Here is a 12,719-nt window from a genome sequence, read left to right on the forward strand (position 1 = left end):
TCAGAAATTCAAGAGGGAATCTGGGGCAAAACATGGACTTTTTGGGATTGTATTCGGAATGGAAACTGTAATTTCTCCTTGCTGTTTCTTTCATTGAGACCCAGACACATGTTGGTCCGTGTCATGTTCTGAGGGAGTTGATGTACCATTTTGAAAGACATGAGATATATGAAGAGCACAGGTGAATGGTGATAGGCCTTTATCTCTTCCCTCCCCAGCTGGTCACTCATGTGGTTTCTGTTGTGCTTGCAGGGCTCAGGCCCAGGGTGCCGGGTGCCGTACATCAGCCTGCCGACCCGCCCCGAGCAGGATGGCTTCCAGGTACAGTGTGTGCTGGAGGAACAATGCTTTGGAATGGGTAATGTTCTGTGAAAATACCACTGGCATTGCTAGTTAAAACTCTCTACTCCCAGGTAATTGTGCACCACTGGTACTGTCTAGTGGAAATTAAATCCTTAGCATCTGAAGAAGTTTAAAGAGTTTAGGAAAGCTGCTTAAATATGTGTGTGTGCCATTCCCTAAAATCTAAGTGATGCTGACAGTCCCTGACCTGTGAGGGACAAACAAGCTTTACATATCTCTTAATAGAGTGGAGAAGTTTATAATCGCTCTGCTATATCTCTGTGCATATTTTAGACGTCACAAGGGTTCATTTCAGCAGTTTGCAGTCCTGATGCCTCCATGTAGCTAAAGGAGGATTATTAGGACTAACATTGTGATTGTAATGTCAGCATCCTTTCCAGAAATTCACTGTTCATTGTATAGGATCCAGTGAAACATAGACAGATACTTAAAGAGTAACTGTGATGGCACTATTGTAGGAGGTGTTGTCATCCTGTCCCCAGACTCTTTCTCCACTGGGATCCAGGACCTGGTGCTGGATTTTTAGGCCTCAGAATACAGTCTCTTCTTTTCTTCAGTGGAACACTTTCCATGCTCACTGTGATGCCTGCATGTGAAAAAATTAGTTTGATTGGAGAGCATAAAGGAGATTAAGATTTTTTAAGATGTTAGGACATGAACCTATGAGGCATTTATTGTGGTAATGGGGCCTTGGGTTCTGGTTCTTGCTGTTACGACAGCTGTGTATACACTACATCAAAAAAAAGTTACAGTTCTACGATGAGGTACTGGTAATGAGACTCCTTAAAGATCAGTTGAATTTTGGGAAGTCTGTCTGCAAAAAGTGAATAAATGTGAGTTACCAGTTTAAAATATGTGTATTCTCTTCCAGAAGTTAAAGGGTTTTGCCTACACAAAGTCAAATTAATACATATCTATTGGGAACTGTCTTGTAGATATTTCAAAATTATGTTAATTTTAAGATTATGCTTGTTCTGTTATGTAGGCTGTCTTTGGAATGTTACAGATTCATATTTTTTCAGATTATTTGGCAGGATATGGGCTGAAGCATATTTATTTATGCTTACAGGTACTTTTCATTAAAATAATCCAGATTTATTATATAAATAGTATATTCCTCTAATTTAGGCATAATATCTACTGGATTTTTTCCCTTAGAAGTCTGGTTTTAATCTGATACTCAGGAGCCAAAACGTGCCTTTTTAGTTTCCTGAGTTCTTAATAAATTTATGAACACTTAATTCCATTTTTTGTAACAGGGTACATCAGTCCTTTCTATGCCAGAACTGGCCAAGACTTCTCTCCAGAATGGTCTGTCCACCCCTCCACTTCCCTCATCAGAAGCTTCCAGTACTCGGCTCTCTCCTCCCAATGTTTCTGCTCTCTTGGATATTTCCCTGCCTGGACCACCTGAAGATGTGCTTTCCCAAGGCGAACCTGCCACTCAGATCAGCGATTCCATCATTGAAATAGCCATTAGCTCTGGCCAATACAGTAAGTCTAAGAGTAGCTAAAGTCTGCCTATCAACTTAAAAAAAATTCCTGACATCTTACATAGCAGCAGAAACTTTTCCAGGAAGGACTTCTTGGGTTATGAGGTTTTTGTGAGTTTTTTTCTTTGGTTGTTTGTTTCCAAATGTGTTGGAAATAAAATTCTGTGCCCGACCTTTATTTTCTAGCAAATACGGGGCGGGGGGAGGTTATTGTTGTTGTTTGGGGTTTTTTTCCTTTATAAACAAAAATTGTTGCAGTGTCCTGTAATTTTACCATATTGACTGAATTCGTGATCCCCGACATCGGCTTACAGGTGAAGGTGTTTCTCTCTCTCCTGCAAAGCTGAATGGCAGTGACAGCTCCAAAAGTCTTCCATCCCCATCCAGTAGTCCTCAGCAGAACTGGATTGCATCTCCCACCCATGATCCCCAGTGGTACCCCAATGACTCCACAGACTCCTCCCTCAGCAGCTTGTTCTGTAAGTGTCCAGATACAGAGAAGTGCAACCCAAAACCGTTTTCCTGTTAACAAAAAAAACCCCAACATTGTTTAACAGAAGTGAATCCTTTGAAAAATTGTAAACCCAATAGGACATTTGTAGAATTATTCCAAATACTTCTTGCTTTCATTTCCACGGTGTTGCCTTGAGTACATTTTCTCTCTCTTTACAAGTCTGTTCCTGAAAAGATCCTATTGCTAGATTGGGGCCCATAGCTTGGGACAAGTAATTCCTTGGCAGTTCCATGTAGTCTGTTTGGAGCCTGACTCATCAGTTAGGCTGAGACATTTGGACTGTTGTGCCAAAATGAACAGATGTCTTTGGCTCTGCTGATGGAAAAACAGACTTTGTTGTGTGCTTGATAAGTACTATTTCAAAGACATGAGATCGCTCACTGGATTTGGTTGAGGTTTAGTTGTTGAAAGGTTTTTTTTAATTAATAATTCATGGAGCCAGTGTAATAAGTCTTCTTACTCTTAGCAGTGTGGTATCAATGCTGGCAACACATAATTTTTAAAAGATGGAAGAAATGGATATCTGTCCTCCATTTTGAATTTCCTTGCCCTTCTTTTTTATCCTCCTAGTTAAGAACACTCAGTGCAGTGACTTACTGATGTGCCTTTTCTTTGTAGCAAGTTTCATCTCCCCAGAGAAGGGACGAAAAATGTTACCAGCTCCAGCTGGGAACACCAGTGGCACCTCCTTACTGGGACCCAGCCTGCTGGATGGAAACTCACGGGACTCCTTTGTGTCGCGGTCCCTGGCAGACGTGGCAGAGGTATGTCAGCAAATTACACTCAGAGTCTGCTTCCTTTTGCAGTGCTGAAAGTTACAGTTACTGGGTACTGAACCTCAGACCTTCCTGAGATACTTCAAATGCAGAGGTGCTTTGACACCTGCACTTCAGCTCAGTAGAGAAGAATTACAGTCATAACAGAAAGATGTAAAATTATCTGAGGGCAATTACCCGACTCCAGAGCTGGTGTGAGAAGCTGCTGTAAGTGCCTTCAACCCAGGTTCTTTTTGCTGAGGGAGGTCATATTCATCTGTTGGATATACCTTTGTTCTGACAGAGAAAGATTCAATCATTCTGTTGTGTGTGTCCTGCTCTGTAGAGCAAGAACTGAAAGTGCCAAAGATAAGAGCAAGATTAATAGTGATGCAGCTACAATACAGTTGGAGGCCTGGTAGGAAAAAATAAATAGGTCCAGAAGGAAGAAGTAGGACATGGCTGATAGCAAGTCACTTGAGAGGATGGAAGAAGGTTCTGTGCTGCTGAATTACTTGTCTCTGTTGGCAGAAGTATCCCTTTGTTTTGAACTCTTCTGAAGGGGTAGAATGAAGCCCAGCAGTTTTTAAGGCTGTAACACACTCAAGGACAGAGCTCCCTTTCAGAGGGACAGACAGGAAGAATGAGCTGCAGGAACATTATGCAGCTTTGCAAGGAAAATGCAAAGTCCTGCCCTAGGACTAAGGAATAACCCCACGGCAGTATCAGCTGGGGATTGGCTGCCTGGGAAGCATCTCTGCTGTACCTCAGACGTGAGCTGAGCGTGATCCAGGGTGGATCCAAAGGTGTGGAACCAAAGGTGAATGATATCATGAGCTGTTTTTAACAGGACCAGGGCCAGGATATTGAACAAAATTATTATTAACCCGCTCTACTGTGTACAGCAGTGGTGTCTACCTGCTGTGAGATCATGCCTAGAATATTGTCACCAGTTTTGAATACCCAATATATAGGAGAGAGAGATTAACTAGAGCAAGCTCAGCTGAGGTTTACCAGGAGAATCAGGCGGTGAAGAAAGGGTGATGTCTAGGCTTGTTCAGCGTAGAAAAGGCTTCAGGATGGGAGGGGCCCTGCTGCCTGCCAATGCCTGCAGTAGGGTCATTAGGAAGATGTAGCAAGCCCTTTACAGAATGGTAATGGGAGGTGGGAGAAACAAGCAAAAGCTGAACTGAGAAAGGTTCTGCTTTATCTATAGAAAAACTTCACTTCGACGATAGGCAGGCAAGGAAACAAGTTTCCCAGAAATGTTATGCAGTGAATGTCTTCAGAGCTTTCCAGGGCTCACATCAATAAAGCTCTGAGTGAGCTGGTCTATCCTTATAGGTGAACCTGCTTTGAGCAGGTGGTTGAATTAGAGACCTGTTCAGATCCCTTCCAGTCTCAGTTATCCCACAATTTAGTTATTAAACTCATTACAACATCACATAACTTGTAATTTCTTGGGGACTTTCCCTTATGGAAGGAATGTGTCATTTCTCTGCTCCCCTTTGGATTTGGATAAGGAGGTTCTGTACAGACCATGTGACCAGGAGCTGCAGCAAGCTCATGCTGATTTAGTGTGACATTGGCAGCTTCAGACCTGAAACACAGATCCACTTCTCGCATAAATATGAAGATTCTGTTTGCTTGGTGGTAAGAAGTTGTCAAGGTGTGTTCTAATTAAAGAAATATATGATAATCTATTTGCATGGTTTTGAAGTGATATTGGAGCCCTCAGTGTACCAACTCCCTTTAGAAGAAAATGAGGTAAGCCTCCATGTTATGCACAGGTGAGCAGCTCTTGTGGTAGAGGTAATATCTTTAGATCATCTACTTGTGCACCTTAATGCTAAATTGGAGCAGGTAAGATTCATTGAGACTATAGGTGGTTAGGCTTTTTAGAAGCCTCCATTGAGTTGTGGATGAGAAGAGCTGTTCTCTAACTCAGGTCAAGTGAGATAAAGTGTCTCTTTCATACGAGGAGAGGCTGGGAAGGAAGCTGAGGGAGCCAGACACTTCTCAGAATGAGAGGCTGCAAGCAAAATTTGAAACACAATAAATTCCACCTGAAGACAAGAGATCTGTTTTGAGGTAATCAGGCATGGAAACAGGATACCCAGAGAGTTTTGGAATGTCTGCGCATGGGGATAATTCAACACCTGCCAAGGTCCAGGGCAGCCTGTTCTAAGCTGACCCTGCTCAAGTGAGATGGTTGGATAAAATGCTCTCAGGATGTCCCTACCAACCTCAGTTATTCCATGAAATTGCCACTGACATCTAGCTCATCTCTTCTCTCCTTATCTCTTCCAGGTGGTGGATTCCCAGCTGGCTTGCATGATGAATGAGAACAGCATAGATTACATATCTCGGTTTAATGACCTTGCCCAGGAACTGTCAATACCTGAGCCAACTCGCAGGGAGATCCTTTTTGATGGAGGTGGTGGTGGTCCCCCGACTGGGGATCTGTCACAGTAAGGAAATGACCAGCAGGCTGGTGCAGACTGTTCAGCTAAGTTGGAGCTTGCAGAGCTGGAACTCGATGAGGGAGCAGCTGAGTCTGAGTTATCCCTGTCCTGTGTGCCTCTTTCTAACAGAGAAGCATTGGCTTCAAAGGTCTCAAGAAATACTTGCAAGTCCTGGAATGTGCAATATGCTGACAACAACAGAACATGGAATAACGTTACAGAAGATAGTGTGTCCCTGCATCAGCAATGTAAGATTGCAGGTTTGTGGGACAGTCCTGGACTTGTACTTTGGAATAGCCTAAGCAAGCAGCTCAAGTAGGGATGGGATTGCCATAAGCTCCTGTTTATGAATTTTTGTTTGCATAGTGATCAAAATGCCACGCCTTCTGATCCCCATGAAAGTTGTGGAGGATAAGGGTAGGTGTGGGTAGGGGAACCATTGTGTATCTTGATACGTCCTAGTTGGCAGCTTTCATACCATTCAGTCAAACTGAAGTTCTTGCACTCTGTTCAGGGCACTGCCACTCCTTGATGCTATGTTCTTACAGACCACTCTGTTCCTTTGGCTCTTTGACCATTCCAGTGGGGCTTGCACCTGCTTGCTTGTTTGGTAGGGAAGCTCTGATCTGCCCTCCTCTCATGCTGCTTGGATCCCCTACTTTTAAACCCCATCACATCACAATCATTATCACCACCCTGACTGCACTCATATTCTTAACCTTTGAGATTCTTCAGCATATTGCACAGTTCACCCTGTGAGTGGAAGAGTGCTTTATTGCTCTCCCTGAAGAACAGTTGTTTTTTAGGTCTGGAAACATGGCAAAAGAGCTTATGCTAGGAAAACTCTGTCATAATTAGTCTTGGCTTTTCTGGAAACATGTAAATATTGCCATCTTCACAAAAACTGAGGATTTACCTGGGAGAGGAAATAGGAAAGAATATGGTATTGTGTAGGAACAAATACTAGGTTAATGCTAAAGCAGTTGAGATCAGTTTTGCGTTATGAAGTGTAAAGTCCTAGCTTAATCCCTTAGTCCTTCCCTACTTCCTCTTTCTTCTGTGAACTCTGGGTGCTCTGTAGTACCTCACCATCATTCTTCATTACAGTCACTGCCAGGCATGAGTGGGTCTGGCACTCCCTCTTTGAAATCCCTGTGCATTTAATGTTGTGTTTTACTGTAGGAAAAACCCAGATACTGATTCCAGGGGGTTCAACAGGATAACAAGTTAATAGTTAATCCTCCCCTCCCCTCTCTCCTCTCCTCTCCTCTCCTCTCCTCTCCTCTCCTCTCCTCTCCTCTCCTCTCCTCTCCTCTCCTCTCCTCTCCTCTCCTCTCCTCTCCTCTCCTCTCCTCTCCTCTCCTCTCCTCTCCTCTCCTCTCCTCTCCTCTCCTCTCCTCTCCTCTCCTCTCCTCTCCTCTCCTCTCCTCTCCTCTCCTCTCCTCTCCTCTCCTCTCCTCTCCTCTCCTCCTCCCTCTCCCTCTCCCTCTCCCTCTCCCTCTCCCTCTCCTCTCCTCTCTCCATATCCATGTTGTGCCCCTTTTCTAAGCACTTGTCTGCTTCTCCAGTTAGAGGATACTCCTTGGCTGGTGTGAGTAGATCTGAACTTTTCCACGGGGCTGCTCCTATATACACCTCAACTTTGTATTAATAATGAACAAACAAACCTTCTCCATCCCCGTAGGCTGTTATCATGGGTTCATTTCCTAACTTGCACTATACTTGGTGGATGTAGTTCTGCCTGCCTTTAGCTACTCATAGGAGGCATTTCTTTGACTGGGAGTCTATTGTAACTTGCTCACAATGCACTGACTGCTGTTTGCCCAGTCCCTTCACTCTGCTTTAGGCAAATGATTTTTAGCTTCCACAGAGTTGGTCTTGTGTTTTATGTCATTAGGAGAAAATTGAACAAGTTTTCTGATGCACACAGAGCCTAGTTTGAGAATTCTGATCAAATTGTCAGAAAATCACATAAACCTGAAATAGGAAAAGTTGAAGGCTGTCATAGAAATGAATGATGGGCCCTGTTTTGTTCTGAGCATTCTCCCTTGGTATGGAGAAGACACCTGTTACTCTCAAGAGTTATGCCCACTAAAACTTTTCAGTTTTACTTATAATTTAGCTGTGTTATGGTTTGGACTTTCCCAGATTGTTCCTTCTTGGTTTTGGGTTCCTCCATTACTAATGCTGATTATTCTATATGATGTGTCTCCAGAAATCCTTCAGATTTGCAGGACAAAAGTAGAAGGCACCTACTATGGCTGTGGATTACAGAACGTGCAGGAGGAAATGTGTTAGATTCTAATCAAGTACTGTCTAAAAAGAAATCTGAACTCTCATTCTTAAACTTCTAAATACTGCAAAAGTAATGTGAGAGTCTCCAGTGTATTTGTAACTTGACACTGGGTTTGGCTCTGAAGTTGCCTAGAATAAAGACCAGTGTTGCAGTACCTGCTGCAGGAGTGGAGAGCAGAGCACTTCATCCTTATCCATGAAGGCTTTTTGCCTGCGATACAAGGAGCTGTCAGCTGCCTTTCCTCAGCATACCCAGGGGGAAGGACCCAACTGCAGAATGAAGGCAGAACAGGTGGCTATTTTTGATGACGCTGTGACATCAGAAAACTTCTAATACCCTGAACCTTTGCAAGTGGGCTTGAACCACCCAGTAATAACAGAGTATAAATTACAGAAATCAGTTCAACACTCACAAGGTTGGGTTGGAAGTGTTTGGCGTCAGCCCCTTAAAAGTTGGCATTATGAAGCAGAGTTTGATTTCAGAAATGTAATGCATTGCAAACTGCTTTTTAAGAATAAAGCCCTTTGAGGAAAAGGGAAGAACTTAAGAATAATTAAGATCATTGTGTAATTCTGAATTGATGCAGTATCTGTTACCCTTGCTATATGAAAGGCCATTTAAACACATTTCTGATCAGACCAGCTCTAGATTTTAGGTGAATGTACTTTACAATAGTGGTCATCATCAGTTTGTGCCTGAGACTGCTAAGGAGGTGGTGTACACACACACACACACACGCGCGCGCGCGCGTACATGCATGCACAGATGGCGGGGAACGTGGTAATACTCAAAATTTCTTCAATTTTAATTATTTCAGCTTCCCCAACAACAGTAACAAAATCTATATGAGGGAGAATGTCAGGCTAAGCAGACATCCAAGCAAGTAACACTGAATTGCACACAGTATCTTTTCTGAGGTAGAAGTGACTTCATTAGGTTAGTACCTTCCTGGAGCACTATGAGGTGTTGGAGAGGACTAAGGGACACTAACAGTCTCCACGTCTAGGATGAACTGCTCTAGGCTTTTCCCTCTCAGTGACCATAAGGCAGTTCTGAGTAGCTGACAAGGTAAATGGCAGAAGATTGGGTGTCTCATCACCATGGGCTGAGTGCAGAGCAGTACCATAGCCCAAGGCTGGATCCACCCATGTGTGTGTGCACACATTGACAGAGATCTGTACAGGGTGTTGCATTCTGATCACTCATACAATCCATTTTATACTGCATCCCTAAATCTACTAAGCGTAGGAATAGTAATTGTTTTTTCATATATCATTGTTAAGCCTTTTTTTGACACCCTCTGTATTTTTAAATTGAATTAAATGGCTTGATTCAAATCTAACGTATAAAGACATCTCATTTACTGACAGCAGATCCCAGAGTGGAAATTCAGTTGCATTTTGTTTTCTACGCTCAGACTTCAGATGCATTTATAAGGAAAGTACTGCACTTTTTTTTAACCTTTTCAAACCTTTCAGTCTGTTAATTTCACAGCAAGTTGTAAATGTTACCTAAGTGAAACCTTGGCAAGCACTACGGCAATAAGTTATCATTAATTATTGAACATGATAACTGCTTTAGAGCTTACAATTCTGGCAGCAGAATGTAATGCTGTTTCTTTTAATAATAGTTAAGCCATATCATCTAAGGTTTCTGGCTTGTTTGAGATGTGAATTTGTTTTATAGATTATAAATATATAGTGTATGTATAAAGCAAAATGCCTGTCCTTACTGATTATTTTTTGTACCATACTGTAAATTATATTATTTATTCTTTACCAATTTTGGAAAAAGGTGTTTTGGTTATTTAATATAATATACAAAAGCTGTTAAACTTCTTCTGTTTAAATTTCCAATTCAACTTGTAAAGCTGTTTTTATTCTTGTGCATAAATACATACTAATACTTGGTCTAACTTGTGTCCAGTGTGTTCTTTGCTGTTCATGTCCTCCTAGGTTTTTTTCATTTAAGCTTTATTTACATGATCATGGCCTTGTGGGGGTGGGAGTTAAGATTTTTCCATAAGACCAAGTCATTCAGGGTGATTTAAGTGCAGTGAAATCAGTTGCCTAACTCCCATTGGCATCTCCCATCCCAGAATTTTGATGATTCTCACCATGATCAGAGAAAATTTTGGTAGGGTTGTTTTTGCTTTATAGCTTCCATTCTCAGTAGTGTCTGTTCATGGTGAGCTTCAGAAATGTGGCAAACCAGAGGGCTGGTTATCATGAATGGCCTGTCCTGGGCCATGGGCACCAGAAACAAGGGGGAGAAAGAGAGAATAACAAACAAGAAAACCACCAAAAAAATCCCAACCACCACCCCTACCAAGAAGGTACAATAAAAATGATAGTGTATACCTTTGGGGTTTTGGTTTTTTTTTTTTCCTATTCAGAGTTTCAGATAGGCAGAGACTTGGCTGTGGAGGTTACATTCAGGCCATCATGTTTTATACAGCCACTACCAGAAACACCTTTTCACCCTAGGACACTCAAGAACAGGAAGCCCTGATAGGGTTGCGTAGTCTATCTTCAGAACTTTCCAAGATAAAACTAACTAAAGCCCATAGAAAGGTGGGCTGACCCAGCATACCCTGCTTTGGGCAAGCTGGACTCAAGGCTTGAAGTTCCTGTGATCTAGGTCAGTAACTAACTCCTTTTTGTACACTTTTAGGATTTTGGTGTCTAGGACATACAAAAAGGCAGCTTTAATGTTGCACTGAGAAAGTACAAGTGTATAATTGATCAGAAATTAAGAATGTTCTAAAAAGCTCAACATAAGTTTTAATAGTATTATTTTGATACTTCCTTCCCATCTAAAAAGTGCATAGTTATCTCTTCCGCTTGTTTACTGAGAAAATTGGGCTATGACCACGTTTGAGCTCTTTCTGTGCAGCTTCACCCCTCCACTGACTGTGAGCTTTTGTCAGTATAAAAGACCTTTAAATCTTTTCCACCTTATGTCAAAGCTGCTACTGAATCTTCTCTCACAATTTAGCTAATTTTGCCCTTAATGACCAAAATTTATGACTGTAAAAACAAAAGGAACAAGTCTGAAAAATTATTAGCAAAACAAGATACTGCAGTGATAGTACGTATGTTTCATGCTTTTTTGTTAGCTTTATTTGATTTGGTTTTTTCAGTCCTTCAAAACAAAAGCAGCACTATGCTGCTAAATGTATGCCTCTAAGTTTAATTCTTGACATATCACAGCTGTAGAGCTGTGAAATTAAACCTTCAGCTGAAAATGTTAGCTTGTAATGTCACAGTCAATGAAAAATGGTTAGAAAGGCCATGTAAATGCTGGCTCTGCAGGTGCAGCTATACCATCTCCTCCCAGTGCAGGTTGTCCAGACAGCCAATGGCTTTCATATGGCAGCCATCCCATGCTTCAGCCACAGAGCTGTGAGCAAACCGTGGACATGTGCCAGAGAGCAGGGTGGATCACAGCAGCCAGACTCTGCTCAACACTGTGCTGACAAACCCCTGTGCACACGGACAAGGCCTGATGAAGGCCCAACACACAACAATCAGAATTGATCATGTTGGAAGGGCCCACAGTGGCTCATCTGATCCCATTTCCCTGCTCAAGCAGGGTCATCCCAGAACACATGGCATAGGGCTGTGTCCAGATGGTTCTGGAATATTTCCAATGAGGGAGATTCCACACCCTCTCTGGGCACCCTGTTCTGTGCTCAGTCACTGCACAGTGAAGAAATTCTTCCTCATGTTTGTGTGGAACTTCCTGGGCATCAGTTGGTGCCTTTGCCTCTTGATTTACTAGCTGACACCAAAGAGAAGAGCCTGGTCCATCCTCTCAATACCCACCTTTTAGATATTCATACCCATTAATAAGGTCTCCTCTCAGCCATCTCTTCTCAAGGTCCAACAGTCCAACTCCCTCAGCCTTTCCTCATTAGAGAGATTCTCCAGACCCTTGACCAACTTAATAGCACTCTGATAGAACTGCTCAAGGCTCTCCATGTCTCACTTGTACTGTGGGGCCCAGATGTGTACACAATGCTCCAAATGTGGCTTCACCAGGGCTGAGTTGAGGGGCAGGATCATCTCCCTCAACCTGCTGGCAATACTCTTTCTAAGGCCTGGACAATATTGCCCTTTTTGGCCCCAAGGCACACAGCTGGTCAGGGACAGATAGCTGTGCACCAGGACACCCAGATCCTACTCTGCAGCACTGCTGTCCAGTGGGTTGGCTCCCAGCCTGTACTGGTGACCAGGGCTGTTCCTCTACAGGTGCAGGACCTGCATTTCCCCTTGCTGAATTTCAGAAGGTTCTTCTCTACCCACCTCCCTAAGCTGTTGAGGTCCCTCTGAAGGCCTGCAAAACCCTCTGAAATATTAGCCACTCCTTTGTATCAGCAGTGAACTTGCTGAGGACACATCTGCTCTTTCATCCAATCATTGATGAACAAGTTATACAACACTGACCCCAACAGAGAACCCTGGGGGACACCACTAGTGACAGGTCTCCAACCTTACTCTACTACTGATCACGAGCCTCTGGGATCTGCCACTCAGGCAGTTCTCAATCCATCCCACTGTCCACTCATCCAACCCACTTTTCTTGAGTTTGCCTATGAGGGTATTGTGAGCGAAAAGCAAGGTGGGCAAAGAAGAATTTTGCTTGCTTCCCTGAGTATGGATTGCCCTCCACTTGCTTCTCACTTCACAACTGGTACCTACTCTTTGCTTGGAGGATGGATAGAGGATCTCCTTTCTGTTGGATGCTCCTGTCTTAGGAAGGCTATGGTCTCACCAGTCTATGTCCCTTTCTGATTTACTAATACTTCTCAGTCTTCCTAGTTTGTCTTGT

General features: G+C 42.9%; 1 protein-coding gene across 3 annotated transcripts in view; it reads left to right on the top strand.

The window, feature by feature from the left end:
• The window catches only part of CRAMP1 (cramped chromatin regulator 1), a 49,277-nt gene extending 39,476 nt beyond the window's left edge, over positions 1-9,801 (top strand). For all 3 annotated transcript variants that reach the window (XM_054643337.2, XM_077186649.1, XM_077186651.1), the window contains exons 17-21: positions 253-321; positions 1,623-1,857; positions 2,171-2,335; positions 2,989-3,134; positions 5,436-9,801. In XM_054643337.2, coding sequence (XP_054499312.1) covers positions 253-321; positions 1,623-1,857; positions 2,171-2,335; positions 2,989-3,134; positions 5,436-5,600 — 780 coding nt within the window. In that variant the 3' untranslated portion in view covers positions 5,601-9,801. The remainder of the gene's footprint in view (positions 1-252; positions 322-1,622; positions 1,858-2,170; positions 2,336-2,988; positions 3,135-5,435) is intronic.
• The last annotated feature ends 2,918 nt before the right edge of the window (positions 9,802-12,719 follow it).

The sequence above is a fragment of the Agelaius phoeniceus genome, chromosome 16 (genome assembly GCF_051311805.1).
Source record: "Agelaius phoeniceus isolate bAgePho1 chromosome 16, bAgePho1.hap1, whole genome shotgun sequence".
In the NCBI taxonomy this organism is placed as follows: Eukaryota; Metazoa; Chordata; class Aves; order Passeriformes; family Icteridae; genus Agelaius; species Agelaius phoeniceus.